At 51.6% G+C, this 23,736-nt stretch overlaps 8 protein-coding genes across 8 annotated transcripts; 2 read left to right on the plus strand and 6 right to left on the minus strand.

Annotated features, from left to right (window-relative positions):
- Nucleotides 1-4,201: 4,201 nt before the first annotated feature.
- IWZ02DRAFT_422842 (methyltransferase-domain-containing protein) lies at nt 4,202-6,132 on the plus strand (the record flags this gene model as incomplete). Its single annotated transcript, XM_066765866.1, has 2 exons — nt 4,202-4,613; nt 4,749-6,132. Exons 1-2 carry the CDS (start codon nt 4,381-4,383, stop codon nt 6,130-6,132), a joined length of 1,617 nt encoding a protein of 538 aa, XP_066621408.1. The 5' UTR covers nt 4,202-4,380.
- Nucleotides 6,133-6,351: 219 nt separating this feature from the next.
- On the minus strand, nt 6,352-7,463 carry IWZ02DRAFT_317928 (uncharacterized protein). The gene is made up of 2 exons (XM_066764168.1): nt 7,429-7,463; nt 6,352-7,370 (listed from the first exon to the last, which is right to left on the minus strand). Exon 2 carries the CDS (start codon nt 7,265-7,267, stop codon nt 6,548-6,550), a length of 720 nt encoding a protein of 239 aa, XP_066621409.1. The 5' UTR covers nt 7,268-7,370; nt 7,429-7,463; the 3' UTR covers nt 6,352-6,547.
- Nucleotides 7,464-7,601: 138 nt separating this feature from the next.
- IWZ02DRAFT_434761 (uncharacterized protein) lies at nt 7,602-8,252 on the minus strand (the record flags this gene model as incomplete). The annotated part of the gene is made up of 1 exon (XM_066766391.1): nt 7,602-8,252. The coding sequence occupies one exon, from the start codon at nt 8,250-8,252 to the stop codon at nt 7,602-7,604; it is 651 nt and encodes a 216-aa protein (XP_066621410.1).
- A 946-nt stretch (nt 8,253-9,198) lies between these two features.
- On the plus strand, nt 9,199-10,567 carry IWZ02DRAFT_434762 (uncharacterized protein; the record flags this gene model as incomplete). The annotated part of the gene is made up of 3 exons (XM_066766392.1): nt 9,199-9,294; nt 9,500-9,850; nt 10,010-10,567. The coding sequence occupies 3 exons, from the start codon at nt 9,199-9,201 to the stop codon at nt 10,565-10,567; spliced, it is 1,005 nt and encodes a 334-aa protein (XP_066621411.1).
- Nucleotides 10,568-11,394: 827 nt separating this feature from the next.
- Nucleotides 11,395-12,408, minus strand: IWZ02DRAFT_434763 (uncharacterized protein; the record flags this gene model as incomplete). The annotated part of the gene is made up of 2 exons (XM_066766393.1): nt 11,395-12,041; nt 12,090-12,408. The coding sequence occupies 2 exons, from the start codon at nt 12,406-12,408 to the stop codon at nt 11,395-11,397; spliced, it is 966 nt and encodes a 321-aa protein (XP_066621412.1).
- Nucleotides 12,409-14,177: 1,769 nt separating this feature from the next.
- Nucleotides 14,178-15,021, minus strand: IWZ02DRAFT_483370 (uncharacterized protein; the record flags this gene model as incomplete). Its single annotated transcript, XM_066769165.1, has 3 exons — nt 14,178-14,716; nt 14,849-14,891; nt 14,938-15,021. The coding sequence occupies 3 exons, from the start codon at nt 15,019-15,021 to the stop codon at nt 14,178-14,180; spliced, it is 666 nt and encodes a 221-aa protein (XP_066621413.1).
- Nucleotides 15,022-18,143: 3,122 nt separating this feature from the next.
- IWZ02DRAFT_456536 (uncharacterized protein) lies at nt 18,144-19,112 on the minus strand. Its single transcript, XM_066767865.1, has one exon. The coding sequence runs from the start codon at nt 18,775-18,777 to the stop codon at nt 18,385-18,387; it is 393 nt and encodes a 130-aa protein (XP_066621414.1). The 5' UTR covers nt 18,778-19,112; the 3' UTR covers nt 18,144-18,384.
- Nucleotides 19,113-20,737: 1,625 nt separating this feature from the next.
- IWZ02DRAFT_500788 (uncharacterized protein) lies at nt 20,738-23,074 on the minus strand (the record flags this gene model as incomplete). The annotated part of the gene is made up of 1 exon (XM_066770261.1): nt 20,738-23,074. The coding sequence occupies one exon, from the start codon at nt 23,072-23,074 to the stop codon at nt 20,738-20,740; it is 2,337 nt and encodes a 778-aa protein (XP_066621415.1).
- Between the last annotated feature and the right edge of the window lie 662 nt (nt 23,075-23,736).

The following is a 23,736-nucleotide window of genomic DNA, read 5'->3' on the forward strand; positions in this document are numbered from 1 at the left end:
TCTACATGATTACTAATCGGTGGCCTAGATCCTATCTAACGGGAGTTACTTCTATTACCGTTATCCTAGGGAGCCCCTAGCCTATTATCTAGCTATATATACGCCCTACTAGCCATCCTATAGTTCGTATAATCCCTACTAAAAAGGTAACCTAGGTTTTCTAGGTCCTTAATAATAGTATAGGGTAGTATCCCTAGGCATTACTAATAGGTCTAATATGGGATAGCCTTAATTATAAGATATAAGGCGTAGAAATAAAAATAGGCTGTTTAGTTAAATGATTAGAGGATAAGGGGGTGCTATTAGCTAGCTATAGTAACTATACGCATTTAAAGCTCGCGGATAGAACGTAACATCTAACCTATTAGAAGAGAAGAGTATTTAATCGTAAATAGTACATGATCTAGAGTTCTACTAGCGCGCTTAATTACGACATAGATGGCTTAGACATTATGAATACTCTAACTAAGGCCTCATATTAGAATACTAACGGTACGGACGACCTAATAGAACTAGGGAAAAACCTTAGCCGGCCTATTTTAGAGTTTAATAATAAATTAAGGAATAAAGTCTTAATCTAGGATAAGCGGCATCTTATATAGTTTTATAGCGTTTACTAGAAAGGGGATAGGAGTAGGGTTAGTTATAGTATTAGAAGATAAAGAGATAAGTAAAGTTAAGAAATAGGATGAGAGACGAGTTTTAAATATACTAGAGTGCTAGATTATTAATTAAGGTTAATTTATTAGCACTAGATGAAGTAGGATAGAGTCTCTAGCGCTTTAGTCTACCCATCTATAGGCATATTATAATATAGCCTTTATAAGATTAGTTAGTAGGGTTAATAGGGTCTTTAGGATTTATAGGGTTATAAGGGTTTATAGGGACCCTAGCTTTCTACTATTCCTATTCCTTATTTAGTATAGTGAGTAAGTTAATTACTAGATCATTAATTACATTAAGCTATTCATTACTATCGTTAATAAATCCCTTAATCTTAATCTTATCTAGGCGTATATTACTATTATTAATAAACTCTTTAAATCCTCCTATATCTACACCCTATTATAGTAGTATAGGATATGTAATTTAAGTATAATACTCGCCTTATCTTACATAGAGCTTATTGAATTACTTAACTTATTAGTTAAGATACATTAAGCCGGCTATCCGAATGTCCTTAGAATTAAAGGGTTTCTTACTAACTAGGTCTAGGTAGCTCCTTTACTAAATAAGATGGAAAGAGTAGAGAGATTTTATGAGATTAAACATATTATAGAGCGCTAATTTCCTTATATAGTAACTAGATATCTCTTTACTAAAAGCTCCTTTAAGCTATAAGCATAGTAATTAGACCTACGTATTTAATAGATAGATTTAATTAAGTATCTCCTCCTTATTATGGGTAGAATTTTTAAAGTTCCTTATCTTAAGCTTCATATTAGTGTTAAGGTATTCTAATATAAGGTTAATTAGCTTAAAGGTATTAGCTCTTCTAAGCTAGTTAACGAGCCTAGATAAGAGGATCACATCTTAGAGCTTAGGGGTATTAACATTTAATAGATTCTAGTAGAAGTATAATATCTCTTTCCCATATCTATACTGCCCGGAACTAAAGAATAGGATAATTAAAGGGTTAATAAGATATCGTAGGAGGCTAATATTACCGTACTTAATAGTATAGTATACACTAAGGAAAATCTTAATCTCTTATAGTAGTTAATACATGGTACGGAATCTAATATCCTAGATAGGACATCCTTAGTTATTAGTACTACTCTATGCTTACTCTATAAAGGTAGTAAGCCGCATATCTTTAATAAGCTTAAGGAGTTAATTAGGTATTATAACGCTAATAACACTAGATATAAACTCTAGTATCTAGAATTTCTTCCCTTTAAGAAGATACCCTTTACGCCGCATAGTAGTATATAAGAGAGTAACTACATAGAACGTAAAGCTTTATGTGAATAGGGGCTACATTTAGTAGTATTTAGCGTTACTTCTATTAGTTTAACTACGGTTATAGGTAAGGATATTACTCTAGAGGGTATATATATCCTCTACTCCCTATTCACCCTCTAGCCCCTAATATATGCGAATAATAGTGTTAATAAGATTCATCTATATATAGAACTAAGATGATATACTAAGTAGCTATCTACGCTTATTATATACCTACGTTACGGCCTCCTACTCACCTTTAACAGTTTAAATATATTACGCGGTAAGCTAATCACTATGTGTAAGGTATAGTCACTTAGTAAAGTTATTTAGTTTACCTAGGGAGTTCTTAAGTCCTAGCTACTATAGGAAGATATTCTTATATACCCTATAGGTCCTAGTAATTAACCCTTCATTATAGTTAATTATTCTAAGCTATATAAAGTCTATCTTATAGGGCTATAGGCGCTTAACCTCTAGTATAGTTAGGAGGATACTATCTATGTTATTCCTATATACCTTCTTAATACCTAACCCGTAGATCCTTCACACTATATTAATAATTAGGAACCTAGTTAATGCGAGGCCTAGTCCGTTTTCCTCTCTACTAAATATAGTAGGGGATTTAAGAATATCTTTAAGGTTAAGGGAGATGGATAGATTATATATATCCTAGCGTAATCTATCATCTAGTATATATAGATAATTAATAATGGCGGCTGTTATCTTTAAGCGTATTTTTATTATATTACTAAGAACCTCGTCACACTTTAAGTCTTAGTAGTTAAAATTATCATATATAATGATAATCTAAAGGGATTTTATAAGCTACTTTAGGTAGTCCTACTTAAATTATTAGTAGAAAGTCATTTTATCCTAATTTTTAGTTAGCTCTTAGGGTTTATAGGGTTTATAGGGTGTATAGGGTTTATAGGGTATATAGGGTATATAGGGTCTATAGGGTTTCTATAGTCTATAGGGTCTATAGATATTATTACCTTACTATGTAGAGTAACCTAATCTAAGGCCCTTTTTAATATATAATATAATAGACTAACGCTAAGGCCGTAAAGGACTTAGATAACTCACCGCTTTATTCTAGACCTAAGAAGATATGTACTAAGCACTATTAAGAGGAAGTTTAACCTCTATCTATACCGTCTATAGCATACTATACTTATAATCATAAATATCTACTTACGTCTTTTCTATTTACTATGCTCCGCCATACTCTAGGACACTCTTACCTTCGTATAACTCTCCTAATAGCTCTAGTAGTTCTAAAGAACTCTTAAAAGCATGTTATACTAAGTAGGTGCCTTACTCTAGATTATAGCATAAGTACTAGCTAAGTTAAGAGATGTAATTTCTCTATACTCTATATTAAGGTTAATCTTATTAAAATATAGGCTACGGCTACGGATAAGGTAATTAAGCTTACGCTTAAAGGAGTCTAGAGTATAGTCTTAGAATACTAGACGATTTAAGGTAGCGCGTAATACACTCTATCGCTATAATAGTAAGGCGTAACACCTATAGCCTACTTTAATATCATTAGATACCTAAGCCGTAAGTAACTACTTAAAACTAAGGTGGTAATACTTTATTACTTCTACTACTTTAAGAAGCTTATCCTTCCTCCTAATGTTTTTATTTAACTAGACGTTATCCCTATTATAGGCTTCATTATAGTCCTATACGTCTTTATCTACTAGACTTAATTCTAGTCTATCTTATAATCTATCCTCTAAAACATCCTCTATATCGTCCTTATTAAACTCCTTATTAGAACTATTATCACCCTCCTCTTTACTATTAGAGTCGTCATCTATATTATTATAATTAGGGTTTATTATCTAGTTTATATACGATTCTCCTAGCATCTTAAGGTACTACTCTATGTATTTAAGGGGGCTAGTCTTAATTTTAGTAAGGGGGCTTAATAGAGGCGGAGTACTATTAGCATCTTAATAATAACGTTAAGAGATAGGAGTGCTTAGATATATTCCTATATAGTAATAAAATAGGGCTTTTAATTACGGGTAGTCTTAAGGTAATCTAATATTATTAGGTACATAATATATAGCTTTAAATGAAGTTATTATAGCGTTAAAGATATCTCTTATATAAAATAGGCTGAGTTACTCTTAGACCCTCTTTAAGGTTTACGCTACGTGTAATATGATTAGTCCTTAGGGTCTTTAGGGATCTAAGCGCCACTTACTAGTCCTAATTTAGATAGCGTAAACCGGAATAAAGAGGGTCTGACTTGTGAGATAATGCGGGTGGGCATATTGACGCGCTAGGCTCACCGCCTTGGGTACCCTGGCCAAAATTTCCAGTCGTGGCCCAAGCTTCTGTCTGTCGCGCGTATTTTCTCCATCCCCGCCTGCATTTTCCCACATCCTCCACGCACCAAATAATTCACCAACCGAAATGTTTGCCGTACCCGGATGGAATCTCTCGGCGCCTCTCAAGACCGAGTCCGAAGCGCCTCCCGTTGCGTCGGCGGCGGCCGCTGGTGGCAACCCGAAAAAAAGAAAGAGGCAGAACAAGAAGGGCGGCGACGGCAACAACGCAGCGGGGCGCAACGTGACGAGTGAGAATGTCGCCGACATGTGGGCAGAGGTGGTCGAGGGCACGAAAATGAGTCAGCCCAACGAGACTGGGTCGCAGAAGATGAAGAGCCAGAAGCAGGAATTCAAGGCGGCGCAGAAGCTGGAGATGCAGGCGAAACAGCAGCAGCAGAAGCAGGAGGAGGATATTGGCGACAAGGAGAAGATGCCCCAAAGCAAGAAGCAGAGGCGTGAGGAGGATGCGTCGGCGGCGCCCAAGGCTAAGGAGGTTCAGAAGGCGGAGAAGAAGGACGATGGCACGCCTGCGACGGCGAAAGAGCACGATACGTCCAAGCAAGAGGCCAAGGGCAAGAAGCAAAAGAAGGACAAGAAGAAGGACAAGAAGCGCGACAATAACCCCAAGGACACTTCAGATAACAACAACAAATCCAATCCTGCCGCCGCCGCCGCCCCGTCTCCCCTCCCTCCAGCCAACGCAAAGCTCACGCCCCTACAAGCCAAGATGCGCGAGAAGCTGGCGTCGGCGCGCTTCCGACACCTGAACCAAACGCTGTACACGACGCCGTCGGCACACTCGCTACAGCTGATTGAACAAGATCCGCAAATCTTCAACGAGTACCACGCCGGCTTCCGGCAGCAGGTCGCCGTGTGGCCCGAGAACCCAGTCGACACGTTCGTGCAGCTAGTAAAGCGGCGCGGTGAGGTGCGCGGTGCGCGTAAGAAGCCGGAGAAGAAGAGGTCGGACGGGGAGGAGGGCAGCGACGAGGAGGGCGGCGACGACAAGAAGCAGCTCAAGCCGCTCCCGCGCGACTTCCGCAGCCACGTCTGCACCATCGCCGACCTAGGCTGCGGCGACGCCAAACTGTCAGCATCGCTTCAATCATCGCTTCGCAAACTCAAACTCGCGATCCACAGCTTCGACCTCGCCGCGCCCTCGCCGCTGATAACGAAAGCCGACATCAGCAACCTGCCCCTCGCGGACGGCAGCGTCGACATCGCCATCTTCTGCCTCGCCCTCATGGGCACCAACTGGCCCGACTTCATCGACGAAGCATACCGCGTGCTGCGGTGGAAGGGCGAGCTGTGGGTCGCCGAGATCAAGAGCCGCTTCGGCCGCGTTGCGTCCTCTTCCTCCAACAAAGAAAAGAAAGTCGTCGACCACAGCGTCGGGCGTCGCCAGAAGAAAGGCGCTGCTGCCAACAGTAAGCAAAATAAACAAGACGCCGCAGCAGCTGCGGCCGAGGATGAAGAAGATCTCGCCGTAACCGTCGACGGCGCGCCGTCTGCGCGCGCAGAGACGGACGTGTCGGCCTTCGTCAACGCGCTCAGGGCGCGCGGGTTCGTCCTCGATGCGCCGGCGGGCGCCGAGAATAGCGCAATCGACCTGCGCAACAAGATGTTCGTGCACATGCGGTTCGTCAAGGCGGCGGCGCCGACGCGGGGCAAGAATGTGCGGAGGGATGAGGGCAAGGGAGGAGGGGGAGGAGGAGGTGCTGGTGGCGGAGGCACGTGGAAAGCCAAGGCGAAGAAGACGGCTTTTGTTGAGGAGGATGACGAGGGAGCGGTGGATGAGGCGGGATTGTTGAAGCCGTGTGTGTATAAGTTGCGGTAGTGTGGTGTCTGGTTTGTAGACCACCTAACTGCACGGGAGGAAGTCTGTCTCCCTGTCTCTCTCGCTTTCTCTGTATGATTCTCTTTCTTCATCCGCCTCCGTCTGCACCGAACAGCCAATCCAGTCTCAAAAGTCTTCTTTCATTGGCTCAACATCATACTTACCTTACTTACCTACCATTCAGGCATATCAAGAAGTTTCAACTTCACACTCACCTTCAGGAGTCAATCACAAGCAGAGACGGACAGACAGACACGAAGCACAAACAAGTAAAATCGCTCTCTGATCTGATTGGAAAAGGAAGATGGATAAAAAAGAAGGGCCCATAAAGCCCACCAGTAAGCGCCGAGCAAATGATCTATGCCGCCCAGCCATCCATCCATCCATCATCAGTCCGCCCCGTCAGTCAGTCCATTCATGGTTTGCCCCAATCCAAGCATCCATCCATCCGTCCAGTCATCCGTTTGAGATACTTTCCCATGTGGTATCCATCCATTGATCCCATCACATCATCTGAAAGAGTATTGCAGCGGCTTGTTCCACGTCGCCATTGCAAGCCTCCAACGCGTTGATGGCCTGCTGTTTCGACACGCCCAACTCGGTGAGACGCTCGATATCCGCCGGCGCAAACTTGCTTCCCGAGGGCGGCTGGGGCGGCCGCTGCTGCTGTTGCTGCGTTGAAGAAGTGTTCGAGGAACCGGCACCCGCAGCGCTCGAGCCCGAACCAGACGGGCCAGCGGCCGCCGACGATGACGAATCGCCGCCAGCCGGTTTGACAGCGCCTGTTTTTGCACCGACCTCCATGCCGTTCGGGCCGGGGACCGTCGGCTCGTCCTCTTCGATGAAGGAGTCGGGGATTTCGGATTCGGGGAGGAATGGCACCTCGATGCCCTCGAAGCACAGGGCGTTCTTTTCTAGGTCGATCTTGGCCTTGTAGCGTTTGAGCATGTCGAGACCGAACAGGAGGTCGACGGCCTTGCCCTCCATGACGGTGAAGGCGCATGGCATGGCGGCGCCGCCGATGCGGATTTCCGTGTGGTGGACGCGTCCGAGGATCTTGGCTGTGCCGACGCCGCGCGCGATTCCCGAGAAGCGCTTGTCGATGAGGCGCATGATGCCGCAAGCTTCGGCGCATCCGGGAGACATGATGGTTGCTTGCGCGCCAGAGTCAACGAGCGCCTTGATGCGGTGGTTGTTGATTTCGCAGTTGATGTAGAGCATGCTGACGCGGCCAAACACTGGAGGAATACGTTAGCTGACCCAAAGCTGCAGATTTATACCAGCAAAAAACCCAACATGGTGGGCGGCGTGAAACGATCATGATGCAATGTTTTTTTTTTTTTTTTGCAGGCATTCCAGGATAGAAAAGGTCATTGCAGGGCCGTGTCTTGCTTGACGGGTCCCGGCAATGCTCGCCAAAGAAACGGCCCGGGGAGTCGCGAAGATATGCACGTCTCCCCATTTGGGCATCACGACCTTTCCAGTCCAGGTTTACCTCGGGTTTTGTGCATGGAGACGACCTGATTTGTCAAACCTGGTAAAGCGTTGCGCGAGGGAGAAGCTGCCCTCTGGCTTGCACACCCTGAACCATCCATACCGGGTTGGTTGCGCCGGCCAGATTGTGCAAGGATGCGCACGCACTGCTCACTCTCCAGGAGACTAGACCGGTGACCCCTTCTCTTTTGCGACACATAAACGCTCTCGCAGCTAATGTAGCCAAGACAAGAACGAAATGGGAAATCAATGAGGAGGCAATGATGTGGAAACACGAGATCAAAAGTAAAAATCAAAGAAGAAATGTCCAACTTGCCTTCTGGGATGTGTTCGTACGCATGTTGCAGATTCTCTATGACGCGTTCCTGGCGAATGATTTCCTCAATCTTGGCCTGGGCCTCGACATCAAAGGGGTCGGCGTTGAGCAGCTCCAATTGTCTCTGGTGTTCTCGCTGCTGGCGCTGCTCGTCGCGGCGGGCATTCATCCACTCCTCCCTCCAGCGGTTCGGGTCGTTTATGGCCGCCGCCAGTTGCGGGTTCCCTTGTTGTATCTGCGTCAGAGCGTTTTGGTCGCCTAGAATGCGCAAGCGCAAGGTTTCAATCTCGTCGGCAGCGTTGCGAGGCATGCCAGCGGGCTGTGTCTGAGGAGTGCCGGTTCTAGGCTGGGAGTGGGCAGCACGCTGAGGGCGCTTTATGAACATGGCCAGCATCTCGCCATCGTTGAGGCCGGCTTCCTCGAGTGTCTTGGAGTCGCCATTCAGGATGGAGCCGTTGAGGTAGAACTGCTGGGACTCGACGGGGAAGTTTGTCTCGGACTGGACAACGTTCTTGAACTCTAGGAGGGTCAGGCCGGGGGGCAGGTCGAGGGCTAGTATGGTCGAGTCGGCGGGATCGTCTGGCGCGGTAATTGATATGGTTATACGCGGCCTATTGCACGAGCAGAGTTAGCATCGAGGGGTTGCACAGGAGCATCGGACGGTGGTGAGGCGGGAGTGGACTTACATCACTGACTCCTTGCCTGGTATGCAGGCGGAGCTCGAAGAGGGTAGATGGAGGTGGTACACGGGAGGAGAGAGTGTTTATGGTTCCCAAGGGCCGTGTAGCCGTGCGCAGGCAAGAGTTTCGGGAATGTTTGGATGCAACGGTCTCGGGCCAGAGGAAAGGCGGAGATGAAGTGGTGTTGGTGGGAGAGGGCGGCGAGGACGGGGGAGGGAGAGAGTGAGAGGGGGCAAGGAGGGGAGAAGGTGGCAGCTAAGGAACGAATGGAGCAGTGTACCTAGATGGCGGTCGAATGTGGTGGTTAGGTATGGCGGAGGGGAGAATGGGACTGAGGGACGTGGACTCTGACTCTGACTCTGGGTGGAGGGATGAGAGAGCGGGCCGGTCGTGAGCGGCGGAGAGGCCGGGCGACAGCAAGCACCAGACGGCACGACACGACACGACACGACACGACACGACACACACACACACGACACGACAGCAACCGGAACTGGAACCCAAGAGCAGGAGGAGGTGCAGTTTGCAGTCTGCAGTCAGTCAGTCAGTCAGGTAGGTCAAGCAATCAATTTCTACATGGCATGGCATGGCATGGCATGCGTTGAGAGTGCAGGACACGCAACTGGAGTGTGTGCATGGGCCGCCGTTAGTGACTTCATCGCCTTCCACCAAGTAAGTACCTAGAGACAGACATTTGATGAGAGCGGACGGGAGCCCCGCCACCACTGCCACGGCCACGACTAAGATACTGCACTCCGACCACAACTCACTCTCTCACTCCCTCCCTCCCTCCCTCCCTTCCTCCGCTCTCGCGCCATCGTCGCCGCCAGAATTCCGACCTCGACTGCCCGCCCCGTCTCACTACCTACCTACATAGGTATCTCCGCTGCCTGCGTCTGTGCCCGCCCGCCCGCCCGCCCGCCCGCATACCTTAGCTGTACGCTTGCCCGCTGTCGTCACCGCTGCTGCCCCGACCAACCTCCGCCATCCCGTCGTCATGCCAAGGGACCTCGAGGAAGAAAGACGAGCCACTCTGGCAGGAATGCCCCCCCTCGTCAAATCGCCTCCTTCACTGGACCATGAAGACGCTCTCGACGAGCACCGCCACGGCCGCGACCCCAATGACTTGCACCCAATCACCGGCACCCTGAATCCCTCGTATCTCGACAGCTGCGTTACATGCGAAAACGCCGCCTTTGAGGAGGCCCTGCGCGGTGACAGAAACAAGGTAATTTTCCATTTTTCCCGGAACTTTCAGACTCTGCATCTTTTTTCATTTGAACATGCTCTTCCTTGTCGCAACCGCTACGTTGTCAACACCATCGGATCTCCCCAACTCATCAAGTCACGTGACACACCCCTCTGACGGCTCCAACCACCCTCCCAGATTCTCTACCGCCTGACCGTGTGCGGCGAACTATGCATGGGTCTCTTCACAACCTCGACCGCGCCCGACTCGAGCGTACCCACAGCATCAACCGCGCACATTGTCGAATCAGGCAGCCCCGAGCGCAAAGAGATCCTGCTGGCACACGTGCTATCAACCAAGACGCGCAACGAAGTCGTGTCTGCCGAGGACATGGCCGTGCCGAACAACTGGCGCGAGAAGCCGCACGACGCGGCGCGCGCCGTCGGCCATCAGGAGGACGGCCGCACCGTGGCCATCCACTCGCTCGCCGTGCTGCCCGAGTACCAGAAGCGCGGCCTCGGCCGCACCCTGCTCAAGGCCTACATCCAGCGCATCCAGAACGCCGGAGTCGCCGACCGCATCGCCATCATCACGCACGACCACCTCGTCCCGTTTTACGAGTCGGTCGGCTTCGTCAACCGCGGGCCCAGCAAGAACGACTTCCAGGGCGTCAAGTGGGTGGATATGGTGCTCGAGTTTCCCACCAGCGGTGGTGTCGCTCCCGGTCTCGCTAGGCAGCTGAGTGACGACGATTAAAGACGTAAAAAAGATTTTGGTTTGGCAGCGTTTTTTAATCAATCCGAAAAACACCCATGTACAGTCCCGCAATCTTCCCCTGTTCAGTCCACTTCCCTTCTCATGTCCTTACTTTTTCTGAATCTCATTTTCCTCTCTTCTCTGTTTTACGACAAGAAAGAGCAACGCGTACGTGCTGTGTCTGTGGTGTGGTGTGGTGTGGTGGTCCTACTCTCCCTTTCTCTCTCTCTCCCTGGCATGCATTCCATTAGCATCGGCGTCAACGGACGAACGGGAGTCGGTTCTAATTGTGCCTACCACCGAGCAAAAAATCAAGTCCAGTCGGATCGCGCGCGCTTTATCTGGTAATTTTTCTGATCGAATCGACGACGCGCTAGCAAGTTGTGCGTGCGTGCGTGTGCAGTAAGTAAGGTATCTACCTAAGCAATACCCACGTAGTAGCCCAAGATTGATTGGGGCAGCAGCGATACAGTTCAGTTCTTGTTGATAAACTACCTTACCTACCTAATACATACCTCTCCCTGCTTTTGATCAGTCTTTCTTCGAGTCCTGAGAATATTTCATTTTGCATTGATGATATCGATCGCTTGATTAAGCTACGTAGCTCGCAGGCCCCAACGTCACATCGATTGGGCTCAACCTCTATAAATTTATCCAATCTAGTCTTCTTTCTGTTCGATCCAACTTTTTGTCACTACGCTGCTTCTGCAAGAGAAAGAAAGAAAGAAAGATGCAGAACGCACGCGCCTACCGTCCACATTCTCTTTTCTTCTCGGCCAATCTGAACTGGTGCAGCAAGCTCCCCACCCCCAGCCCATCAACACCAACTAATCACAAAACGTCGGCACCCAATTCGGCGACTCGCCCCCCGTATACCTCTCCTTAATCATGGTCCACAGCCTTATCTCACGCACAGTATGGCCACGCAAGATGAGCATGCTGCGGTCGGGCTTGATATGCGCATCAACCACTAACCTGACGTCGTCATCGAAGATGAACGTTACTTCGGCGTTGATGGGGAGAGTGAGGTCCATGAGGAGTGGGTCGATGCTGATGGGGTCGGGGTCGATGTCTTCGGCGGCGATGTAGACTTCGGTGCCGTCGTCGCGCCGCTTGACTAGCTGTGGGATGGTGGTTGTGTTAGTTGGATGACTTGTTGAGGGAGGGGAGGGGAGGCGAGAGGACAGTCGTGTTTGAGGGGAGCCAGCAACGCAGCTGAGTTGAATTGGACTGACGTTGTAGGCGCGTCGCCGGTTCATGGGCAGGATGTTGGGGTCGGGCTCGGGTGGCGGTGGGCTTGACCGCGTTGTTTCGGCCACGGACCTTGAGCTGGTGCCGTCGTTGGTGTTGATGTCGCTGTTGCTCGTCGTGTCTTCGAGCCTGGCGTCGTCGGTTGGCGCGTCGCACTCTTCGACTGCGCTGGGCGTCTCGCTTTTGACAGACGGGGAGCTTTCAGGCACTGGCGTGTCGTACGCTACTGAGGGCGTCCCTTGTAATCCCTAATCCACGCTGGGAGGCGGACTATCCGGCGTGTCGCTTTTGATGGTCGAATTCAAAGGCGATTGCTCCCCGTTCGCTGCTAAGAGCGCCCATTCTGCTCTTTCTTCCACACTGGGAAGTATGCAATCTGGTGTCTTATCTTTTGGCGCTGGGAACAATGTCACCTGCGTTCTTGGTGGTGTTCCTTCTGGTTTTTCATCCGCAACGGGAGGTTTTCTTTCTGTTGTCTCCCCTTTTATTGCAGGCGTCTGGCTCGCAGCGCTCTGCTCTCGGGGAGGCGAGATGCGCAGTAACAATTTGGCCCTGGAGCGAGTAATTGGGCCTTCGTATGGGTTTGCCATGGTGGTCTAGAGGGGCAGAGCTTGAAGTAAGCCGTCAACGACATGTCTTTCGGCAGCTCGAGTTTCCACGCTCACGACTTGCTGTTCTTTGACGAGACTTGTCTTCTTTTCTAGTGCAGCTTGGATTGAAAAGGAGCGAAGCGTTGCTGACGGGCGACGATGTCTAACGAGAGGTAAAAGATGCTTGGTATTAGTAGCAGGTGTGCAGTGGGAGGATTGGCATTCTTGAAACAATGAAAGGCGCTTTGGTGGTGTTTGCTGGAGGTAATCGCGACTACCGCTTTCCATTCTGGCAGGTGCATCCAGAAGCCCACCAATTTCCCTTCACGGCTGCTTGCTTCTCTTCATCCACACCTTTCCCGAACATCAATCGTTCGCTTTCTCTCCCAAGGATCCCATTCTGAAGCCTGCTGTCCACGTCTTTCAACCCCAAGCCCCTCGCTCGCCTCATCCACCTCAAGACTGCTGTACCATGATAGATCGTGCCCTCATCGTCCCGGTCTCCTTTGCAGGAAATGCCAGCGTCATTTTCTTTCAAGCTAATTTCCTCATCCACATGCAGTGCATCATTTGCTGACACGAGCAGGCCTCAAGAAGATCTACAGAGGAAGGGTTCTGGCCACAATTGACTCACAAATTCCTCGAGACAAGCGCCCTTTGTCTTTCCATAACACCAGCGCTGCCGACCAATTCCTCCGCACGCTCCTGGAGCCGAGTCGTTCCCCCCTGCCCGACTTCAGGAACGTTGGACCCAAAGAAGCGTTGGCCATCATCTACGACGGGCTCCTGACCGAGCTTGAGAGCTTGGGATACTTCCGCGTCGACTCATCGCTGGTGCTTCTGACCTCAGATTCCAGCATTGGCAACATTACATATGCTACCGCACCTAGTTCACTTTTCTTTAAAGGCGGAACATGCATCCCAAACACAGGAAAGGTGATGTGCGCACTTTACACGCTCTCTACCAACGTTTTCGACAGTCCGGTATACTCAAAGTTTATCGCTTGTCACCGATTCTACATCCCTAGTATCATCTACAGAAGTGGAAACAAAAAAAACTTCGGTTCTATCAATCTATTCTACCCACACCCACGCATCGAAGCCTCCGCGTCACACATAACCCTATGAGCTGCCCCGCAACTTTCTCGGCACCTGTCTATCTACGCCGCAGCTCCCCAACCCGACCCATTCACTCTGTCTACACCCATTCGCGTTCGTTCCGTCGCTGTCCCTACGCCAGCGCCGTGCGCGCTTACATGACCACAACCCCAACCCCATCCAAAGCCACATCGGCATCTCAACCTCGAAACCCGAATTCTGAAGCCTGAAGTCAGATGCCAGATGCCAGAGCCTCCACTGCTTCCGTGCGAAGCTTTCCCGTCCGTACCTGTCATTCCTCCGCCCAGCCGATGTGTTGCTGTATCGTGCCGTGTCGTGTCGTATCATCTCCCACCTCCACCTATCCCTCCACCCTCCACCGGGGCCTCCACCTCCACCCCTCCTCTCCCAATCCTGATTTTTCTCAGGTATGTGGTGTTTCCCCCGCTGGAGCCGCACGCCCTTCTTTCATTCCATCCTTTTTTTTTCCAACCCTTCCAACCCTTGCCTTCCTTGCACCCACAACCGGGGCCTCCGCCTCCACCCCACCCCACCTCTCCCTATCTAATCTGACTTTAGTCAGGTGCGTGTTATCCCTCCGCTGGAGCCGACTGCCCTTCTTTCGTTCCTTTTTTTTTTTTTTTTTTTTTCATTTTCCTTTCCTGCGTTCTTCACCTCCACCTCCCACACACACCCCAAAGCTCAGCATCACCACCAGCAGCACGTGCGCGCGCCAGACTAGCATCGGAACCGTCGCACGGCCCGTCCACCCCTGGCTCTGCGTCCAGGTGGTGTAGTTTGCGTATGGCGCGTACTGTGTGTTGCGTGTTGCGTGCTGCGTGTTGCGTGCTGCGTGTGTGGGTGGGAGCGCGCAAGCGTTGTTTCGGGCCGTCGCGTGGTCCGTCCATGCCGAGCTCTGCGTCGGGGTCATGTAGTTCGGTTGCTTGCGCGCTGTGGGATTGGGGTTGATTTGTTGTGTTGGCCGGCTGTGGTGTGTTGGTTGGCCGGCCGGTTGATTGATTGAATTGATTGACGGGTGGCTGGATGTGTTTTGTTCGGGTGCGGTGATTTTGCATCATTGCTGCCACCGCGTCTGGTTTTTTTCTTTTCTTTTTTTTCTTCATTGTTTTGGTGTTTTGGTATTTGGCGTTTTCGCCGCTTTGTGTTTGAGGAGCGTGTTTGAAGGAACCGACATTGTTTGTAGATGATGCTGTGGTTGTTCAACCCCCGCTGATGTTCGTTGTTGGTCGCCCCACCGTGGCAGGCCTGTACGGCTGCTTTGCCCGGCCCGGATCGTTGTCAGACCCAGCCATCATTTGGAAAGTTGGCAGCGGCTGCGTACCGTCATGTGTGTTGTTTGGTACAGTACTGATTCTGTGGTAAGTCTGTGAGCATGTAGTCTTGAAAAGTGACAGCGCAAATGGAACTTACATGCTGGGGGCGACCGTCTTGCCACCATGTTGTTGTCTCTGGCAGCTGGGTGAGCCACGAGAATGATGCTTTGAGAGAGACCATTGTTTTCGCCGTGGGTGCACACTGGCTAGGTTTCTCATGAGATGGTCATCGTGTTTGTTCTGTTGGACAGGTGGTTAGCAGGTTTTGAGACGATCAGGTTTCTCAAGGCCAAGCTTACCTTTGAGAATTGACCATCTCGTTGGCTGGCTATGGAGGTCGCCAGCTTTGTTGTTTATGTGGATGGTTGCGTTGTTGATGTGGATGGATTTGTAACGACCGCGCGGAGGAGCAGTGTGTGGTTTTGCCGGCCGGCCAGCCCGGGTGTTTGCAGTCGGATTCTTGACCGCCACGAGAATTGTACGATGTTTGTTGGTAGACCAGCCGGTTTTTTGAGTGGACTCAGCTGCTCTGGAACCTCCGTAGTCGCGGCAGTAAAAGTAGCAGCCGGACCGGCGAGCCATTCAGGTTGGTTGAAGAGAAGAAGTAAAGACAGAAAAAGGAAGATTTACCAACCTGATTTGGACGATCATCGCGCCAAAAGTGTTTACGATCCGGCTAATGTTTGGAAGCTCCAGTTCCGAGTGCGGGTTGTGTTTGTGGCCGTCATGATGGGCCGATGTTGTCCTCAGAGCAGCAGTCGCTGTGGTAATTGGCCGGCAACCATCCAGAATTTTTGAAAGGAGAAAGCAAAAACAGAACTGAAAAGAGAAAAGGTAGAAAAGACAACTTGGTCGAGTGACCAAGTTGCTGAAGATGTAGGAGAAGTCGACTTGGAAGAGCGGCAGAGCTCGAAAGAGAGTAGGAAAAAACGCCCCTGATTTGGTGGGCGTTCGAAATGAAAGAGCTCGTCGCAGCTTGGGAGACCGTCCAAGATGCAAATAGAGCAAGAAATGTGCCCAGAGTGTTTGATGGCTTACTCAAAATTATAGGAAAGCCGCCCTGCCAAGTCGTCGTAGTGTTGTGTATTGACCGGTTCGAAGTGCGCTTAATGTTTTTGAGCCGATCACGTGAATGCCCCGATTCGATGGTCAGATATGGCAGCCTTGTCGATGAATTGAGGATTGACAAAGCCGCCAGGGAGCATTCTTTTGAGAGGCCGCTGCAAGCAGAGCCAAAGAGATCGCCAGCCAAGTTGTTCGTTTGAAGTAGTAAGCGAGCAGCGGCCAGAAGTGAATAAGACAACCGAGGAGCCCACCCGGGTCGTCGAAGCTGGGAAATGACCGGTCCAAAGCGTAGCACCAGCAAAGTTTGGTGGACCAGTCAGTAGAGGAGGAATTCCAGAGCAGCTCTTGCGTCGAGATAAGAGTGTAGAAGATGATTCGACAGAGCCGCAAGGCCTCAAGCCCAATTTTGGGTAGGATGCAACCGCAGGCGTAGCCGATGAGAGAGATTTCGCCATTGAAAGAAGCATGCGGTGGCAACGAGTGTTGCAGACAAGCAGTGAGCCACCCCGCTCGTCTCAAAGTGAATGTGTGAAGCCGAACGATCCAAAATGTAGCAGATTGGAAGGACCAGTCAGCAAGAGGAAGGACCAGTCAGCAAGAGAAAATGCCTAGAGTGGCAACTCAGTCAACACCAAAGTAGAGGAAGATGTCGACTGAGCCGCAGAAGATGCCTCTGAAGGAGAGGGGCCGCCGCCGCAAGCATGGCCAAAGAGAAATGAAGCCAAGTTTTTTGGTTGAAGTAGAACGCAAGCAGCGGCCAGAAGTGTTGTAGACAAGCAGGGAGCCAGCCCGCTCGTCTTAGAGTGAATGTGTAGAGCCGACCGGTCCAAGATGGAGGAGTGTGGAAGGACCAGTCAGCAAAGGAAAATGCCCAGAGTGGCAACTCTATCGACGTCAAAGTAGAGGAGAGCCGTCGACCGAGCTGCACGAAATGCCCGTGAAGAGAAGATGGGGCCGCCACAAGCGTGACCAAACAGAAAGTTGGACAAGTTGTTTGTTTGAAGTAGAGCGAAAGCAGCGGCCAGAAGTGTTGCTGACAACTAGTGAGCCACCCCGTTTGCCTTGATGGAATTGAAACGCCGACCAGTCCAAAGTGTAGTATTTTGGAGATTGAATGAACCAGTCAGCGGAAGAAATTCCCAGATCGACGGCTCAGTCGACGTCTAAGTAGAGTGGAGGAAGCCGTCGACCGAACCGCAGAAAATGCCCAAGTAGAAAAGTGCGAGCCACCGCAAGCATGGCCAAAGAGGAAGTCGGCCAAGTTGTTTGATTGAAGAAAGCGAGCGGCGGCCAGAAGTGTTGTAGACAGCCAGGGAGCCACCCCATCTGTCTCAATGAAATGGAGCGCCGACCGATCCAAAGTGTAGTGTTTTTGAGAGTGAACGGACCGGTCAGCGGAAGAAATGCCTGGCTCCGTCAACGTCGAAGTAGAAGAGATTCGTCGACAGAGCGGCAAAGAGCGCGCACGAAGAGAGATTGGGCCGCCGCAAGCAAGGCAAGAGAGAATGCCAATTGTAGAAGCCAGCAGCAGCCCAGACGACCAAGTAGCCCATTTGGGTCGTCGTTGATTCGAAAGGCCGACCAGTCCGAAGTTGAGTGTTGTTGAGAACGAACAGACCGGTCAGCGGGAGAAATGCCCAGAGTAGCAGCTCCATCGACGCCAAAGTGGTGTACAATCGTCGACAGAGCCGCAGAAAATGCCCAAGAGAGAGGAGGGGCCGCTGCATGTAAGGCCAGAGAGAAATCCAGATGGAGAAAACTAGCAGCAGCCCTGACGACCAAGTAGCCCATTTGGGTCGTCGTTGATGTGATAGGCCGACCAGTCCAAGAAGTAGCAACATTGAGGTTGTGTGGACCGGTCAGCCGAAGAAAATTCCCAGAGGAGCAGCTTCGTTGACGTCAAAGTAGAGAAGTTGTCAACAGAGCCCCAGAAGATGCCCATAGAATGGAGAGGGGCCGCCGCGCACAAGGCCAAAGAGGAAGCCGATTGTAGAAAGCCAGCAGCAGCCCCAACGACCGAGTAGCCCATGCAGGTCGTCGTGGATGAGAAAGTGACCAGTTCAGTGCGTAGCACAAAGACTGAAGCGGTCGTGATCGCCCGAAGAAAGGAGTGTGTTCAGACAAGTTCTTCGCTGAAGATTGAGTGCAAAGACTAACGGTGCTGCGTAGAAAGCCCAGAAGGCAGCACTTCATGATGAATACCAGCTTGCCAAAAGAAGGACAGCAAGCCGGAAGAGAGGATTCGTAGTCTTCGAGTGAATACGGAGAAGACCTGAAGCTTTGAATGCCTAGAGTAGCTCACAAGTCGACTGCAGTAGAGAGTAGCAGGAAAAGTAAGCTCGACGCGTATGCTGGAAACCCAGAAACCATCAGCACAGCCATTTCTGAAACCCGATGAGGATGAAAATCAGGCACAACGACTGCGGAAAGTAGACCCAGTCATCGGGAGAAGAACTGTTCGTGTCGACGTAAAAGAGAGCTAGTCGAGGTCGTCTTCGTCTTTAGAAAAGAGAGGATTGGAAGAACGAGTAGGAGTGACAACCGTAGGAGCAACAAGCAAGCGTAAATTGATGGTCGTTCGTAGAGTGATTGAACAACGTGGAAAGCGAGCAAAACCCAGAAAGGCTCGCGAAGAGGACCCGTCGAAAGAGAGGAGATGAGTCCGTCTGCAGTAAATACGCCACAGCATAAGGCCGACGAAAGGCGCAAGCAAGACCATTGATGGATGAAAATTGGCCATCAGCAGCTGTATGAGCTCATGCAACGAGGGAGAGCCGCCGAAGAAGATGTCGATCAACAACCACAAGAGACTCCCGAGTGTATAGCGGCCCATGAATCGATTTGTAGCGCCTGTGAGTCGCCACGCAGACATGGGATGCAGAGGAAGAAAAACATGCCGTGGTGTAGCAAGGGCGCAACTCGAAAGCCCTGGAGTGGCCGAGTCGTCGGTGCGAAGACGCGGAGCATTCGACAGTATGGAAGCAGCCGAAGTAGTAAAACCAGCGAGCCCATGTTGTAAAGGTACAGGCGTGGAACGACTGAAGTAGCAGAAAAGTCGTAAACCGCAAGATGCAAGCTCGGAAGAGTATTAAAGCTTGCGAGAAGTAAAACCACGCACCGTAGAAGGTGAAAGTCGACAGCCAGCCATGTTGTCGATATAAGTGACAAACAAGAGGAAGAAAGCTGAGTGGTCGAGACAAAAGCGTCCGTGTCGGAAAAGAGGCAAAGCCACGAGAAACAGATTCAAGTGAATGGAATCGCCTCGACCTCATCAGAAGGCAGAGGGTACAACGGCCAAGATCAATAACTGGCTGAGCCACAAAAAGCCTGCCAAGTCGCCACTGCAAATTGCGAGTGAGACTCAAGCAAAAAACTTAGGCGCCAAGTACAGGGTATATTTGCAGCTGAGGAAAGCGAGTAAAGACCAAGAGAAGCCGTCATTTGTGGTTTTCCGAAACTGTTGGATGGGGGGACTTTTCTCAAGGAGTTCCGATGTGCCTCGATGAGAAAGGGACGTGGATGGCTGCGGATGCAATCGAAAAACAAGGAGAGCAGTCGCCAGACGCCGAAGGTTTTTGTGAATTTTGTGTCGTTCTTTGCAAGTTTTTTTCTAAAAATTTTTTTTTTCGTGGTTTTGGGTTTGCGGCCTGAACGGAGTCGAAAGACAGTCGCATACAGGTACAGAAGGAAGCTGAAGAACCGTACAAGAGGGGCCTTTTTGTGAGTTTTCGCCGTTCTTTCAAATTTCTTTTGGGTTTAGTCCGGACTTCTAAAGTCCGAAGGTGCGGAATGTGCTGCTCCATCCGCGGGGAGCGAGTTCAGCCCAACGAACACGAGAATAGCTTAGGAAGGCCTCAAGGACCGACTGAGTGCCAGGGTCTCAGGCTACAAGGCGAGTTCCGCCAAACTCTTCAAGCCCTGTTCGCGGGTGAGCCTAATGACCAAGTGCTCTTCAGTGAGACTTGCTTTCTGACGCAAGACAACTTGGCATAGAGCGTTGAAGGGGCCAGAGGCAACGGTGTGTCCACTCACCGTGCCCGGAACTTCTGCCTTCTTGCTAGAAAACACGCAGTCGAGGGTCCCGAAGGGTGCTACGGACTGCGTGGTGCAAGATGTGCTGGTCCACTTGCACAAAGGACCGGAGGATGCCAGCCGGACTGGAGAGAGAGGTTGAGGAGTTTATAGCCGTGCCATAGGCTCCTGGAAACATGCAGTCGAGGGTCCCGAAAGGTTCTGCGGACTGCATGGCGCAGGATGTGCTCGTCCACCTGCACAAAGGACGGAAAATCGCCACGCCAGGCTGCCGAAGGGAGTTTATAGCCGTGCCATAGGCTGCTGGAAAACGCACAGTCGAGGGTCCCAAAAGGTGCTACGGACTGCTGCGGTACAAGATGTGCTGGTCCACTTGCACAAAGGACCGAAGGTGACACGCCGGGCTGCCGAGGGCAGTTTATAGCCGTGCCATTGGCTGCTGGAAGACACGCAGTCGAGGGTCCCAAAAGGTGCTACGGACTGCGGGGCAAGATGCTGCTGGAAGAGGATCCATGAGGCTGTGACTGGAAGGCGTTCAAGGAAGTGAGGTGCAATCCGAGGGTCCCGAAGGTGCTACGGGATTGCTGATGGCAAAGGAAGCTCAACCCAGAATTAAGGGCAGCGGTCCGAAGACTGCTAGAGGGGAGCGATGCCGAGTCTGTCCGTGAAATGCGATCCAAATGTCTGGAAAGGCCGGTCGAAAGTGATCCTCAAGAGTGTTTAACGTCGCGCCCGACCTTATGACGCTCCAGGAGCAAAAGCCGAAAGACAGTGAGACAAGGAAAGCAGGGACAGAGGACTCACTCGTACTCCTGGGAGTCATCGAAAGTCTCGACGACCTCCTCGTCCGAGTCCGTGTAAGCCTCGACGTCGGACTCCTCTCTGATCGAGACGATTTCCCTGTTCAGGCGATCGATCTCGCTCTCAAGGCGCGCGATCTCGTCGTCCCTATTCTCCTTGATCTCCTGAATCATGTCCTCTAGGCCGTCGACAGTGGCCTTGTGGGACTTCGTGGTCACCTCCAGATTGTCCTCGGCCTCCTCCAAGTCGGCCTCAGCAGTTTCCACGTCGCGTCTCAAGGTCCAAAGAGTGGTGTTCAGGCCGTCGATCTGGCACTGAAGCTGACCACGAACCATAGCCCACTCGTTGCGCTCTTCGAGAGGGACAGCACCGGGCGCGTTGCGGAGGTTTTCCAGGTTGGCATTGGCAGAGTCCAGCTTGTCTAACGCCTCGACGAGCTTCTGCTCCGCCTCCTCAGCGCGCTTGGTCGCCTGGTCGATCTGCTGCTGGGACTGGCGCAACAGCTCAGCGGAAAAGGCGACGGGAGGGGCAGCAGCAGTGGCAGCAGCAGGGACAGCGACAGGGGCAGCGGGAGGGGCAGCAGGAGGGGCGGCAGGAGCAGCGACATGGCGGCTGAGTTGCTCAGCCAGTTCGTTGGCGCGGGCGGTGGCGGAATTGGCTTCCTGGCGAGCAGCGGCGAGGTCGATTTCCAGGCTGCGAGCAGCGTCCTGCAGGCTGTTCCACCTTCCTTCAGCTTGGCTCATGAGCCCCCGGGCCACATTGTGCTCTTGCGAGAGCGTGGCGGTTTGCTGGCGGAGGCTGTCGTTCTCACCACGAAGACGGGCGAGCTCCTGATGGAGGAAGGCGACTTCGGACGAGGGCGAGGGCGAAGGGGCAGGCTGGCGAAGGGTCTCGTTCTCGGCACGAAGACGGGCGAGCTCCTGGCGGAGCAAGGCGAGTTCGGGCGATGGCGAGGGCGAGGGGACGGGAGCCGGCGCGGGCGTGGCGGTGGCAGAAGAGCTGGCAGAGCAGCCATCCGGGCAGCAAGGGCACTGAAAAAGGTAGCACGAGTTCCGAAGACGCTCGAGCTCCTTGGTCAGATCGTCGACCCTGGACTGCAGAGATTTGGCGTGGGCGGCAGCGTCGCGACGTTGAACCTGGGCAGACTCGAGCCAGTCCTTGAGCTGGTCACGCTCACGCTCCAACCGCTCAGAGAGGGCCTTGTAAATGTCGATCTTGTCCTTGGCGCGGGAGCAATCCTTCTCGTGGGACTCGGCAGACTTGTCCATCTCGCGATGAACAGCCTCAATCTCGCGACGAAGGGCCTGCAACTTGGCTTCGAGATCCCTTGAGTTGGACTCCGCGAGCTCCCGTTGGTGGTTGACAACAGCTAAATGCAACAGACCGTCGAAAGCAGACTGGTCGTACAAGATCGACGGCACGGCGCACTGGCGGGTCAAGAAAGAGACCTCCTCCTGGGCGGCGATCTTCTCAGTGATGTGCCTGGCGAGATTACTGGCACCGGTGGCCGCCGCGACAAGTCTCTTCAGGTCGCGGATTTCCCTCTTCTGGGCGTCGGTCAAGTCCTTGAGGGCAAGGCGCTCGAAAAAGACTTGCTTGTCCGCAAGGCGAGCGAGAAGGTCCTCATCCATCTCGTGGAGGCGGCCAGCACGAAGGGCATCCAGGGAACGCTCGGTCTGGGCAAGCCGGGCCTTAAGACCCGAAACTCCTATCCTCTCCCAATCCCGTTGCCTTGTGGCGAGAGTGGCGACCTGTTTCTCGTCCTTGACCTGCTTGCGAGCGAGGGCGAGATCCCGCTTCAGGTCGGCGACGGTCTTGGCGTTGGCGCGGCGGAGGTGGTCGAAGGCGACTTCCTTGGCGTGGATCTCACGACCCATGACGCGCACCTTGTCGGCGAGTATGGCGGTGTTTTCGTGAAACCACTTGCGAAGAGAACTAGTCTCATTGCGCAAGTACTTTACCTTGTCGGTGGCGGAGTCGTCGAAATCGTCGAAAGTGGACGTGAAGGGACAGTCATTCCGAAAGGAGATGACCATGCACCAGGCGACGGCGAGGAGAGAAACCAAGGGGACGAAGAACAAGACCGTTTCGAGGCTGTTAGAAGCCCAACCGAGAAGCCAGAGCAGCAGGAGGAGACCGAAGAGGGGGACGGGGGAGACCAGGGAGACGGGCTTCATCGAGTTGCAAATGAAGCCAAGCAGCGTGGACAAGACCACCCAGCTCCATCGGCAAAAGAAGCCGGCGAAAACGACCAAAACGAGCAGAACAAGAAGGGTGGCGGGGTTGAAGGCGCACGAGTCGCCCTCAGAGGGGAAAGAGTGCTGCTCGTCGAGCATGGTGATGGTTTCGATGGACGAACGATTGCTAGCGGTGGGCAATGGTGATGCTGGCGGTCGTTCAGTCGATCGAAGGTTGGGTGGAGAGGAGAGGAGGAGTTGGGGCGGTGGCCAAGGTTTATTTTGGACGAGTGCACAGGCCACCCCGGTGTGGAGTCGTGGAGTAGGCACGCAGTCGGCAGGCGCGTGGGCACGCTCGTGGGTGCCGCATGCCCCCCAAACACGACCGCAGGGCAGAGCGCCAGCTCGTCTTTCCCAGCAGTGGCGCGAGCACCCTGAAAAGTGCTGGCTTCGACGCTCGAATGCTCCCGGACGGCATGAAATCCTCCTCTGTGTTCGCAAGTGACTGATTTGGTGTTGAGCAGCTCCAGCCACGCCCAAACCCCATCCTCGACGAGACAAGAATACGCGCAATCCGGATGCGACTCGGAGCAACAAATGACCGAAGTGCATGAGGGAAGACTCGATAAATCCGTACATTACAGTGACTTCCAGGTCGATTTACTGGTCATACTTGCTGGGCTAGAGTTCTGGGACCCTGCTGAGTTTTTGGCTTCTACCAACTCAACAGCGAGCCATGTATATGCCCAAGCCCCATCCTCAATTCAAGAGCTTCGAGGCAAAGAACAGAGGCGGGAGGGGCCATGCTATAGAAAGCCTTT

The sequence above is a fragment of the Phyllosticta citriasiana genome (genome assembly GCF_038021145.1).
Source record: "Phyllosticta citriasiana strain CBS 120426 chromosome Unknown IWZ02scaffold_9, whole genome shotgun sequence".
Taxonomy (NCBI): Eukaryota; Fungi; Ascomycota; class Dothideomycetes; order Botryosphaeriales; family Phyllostictaceae; genus Phyllosticta; species Phyllosticta citriasiana.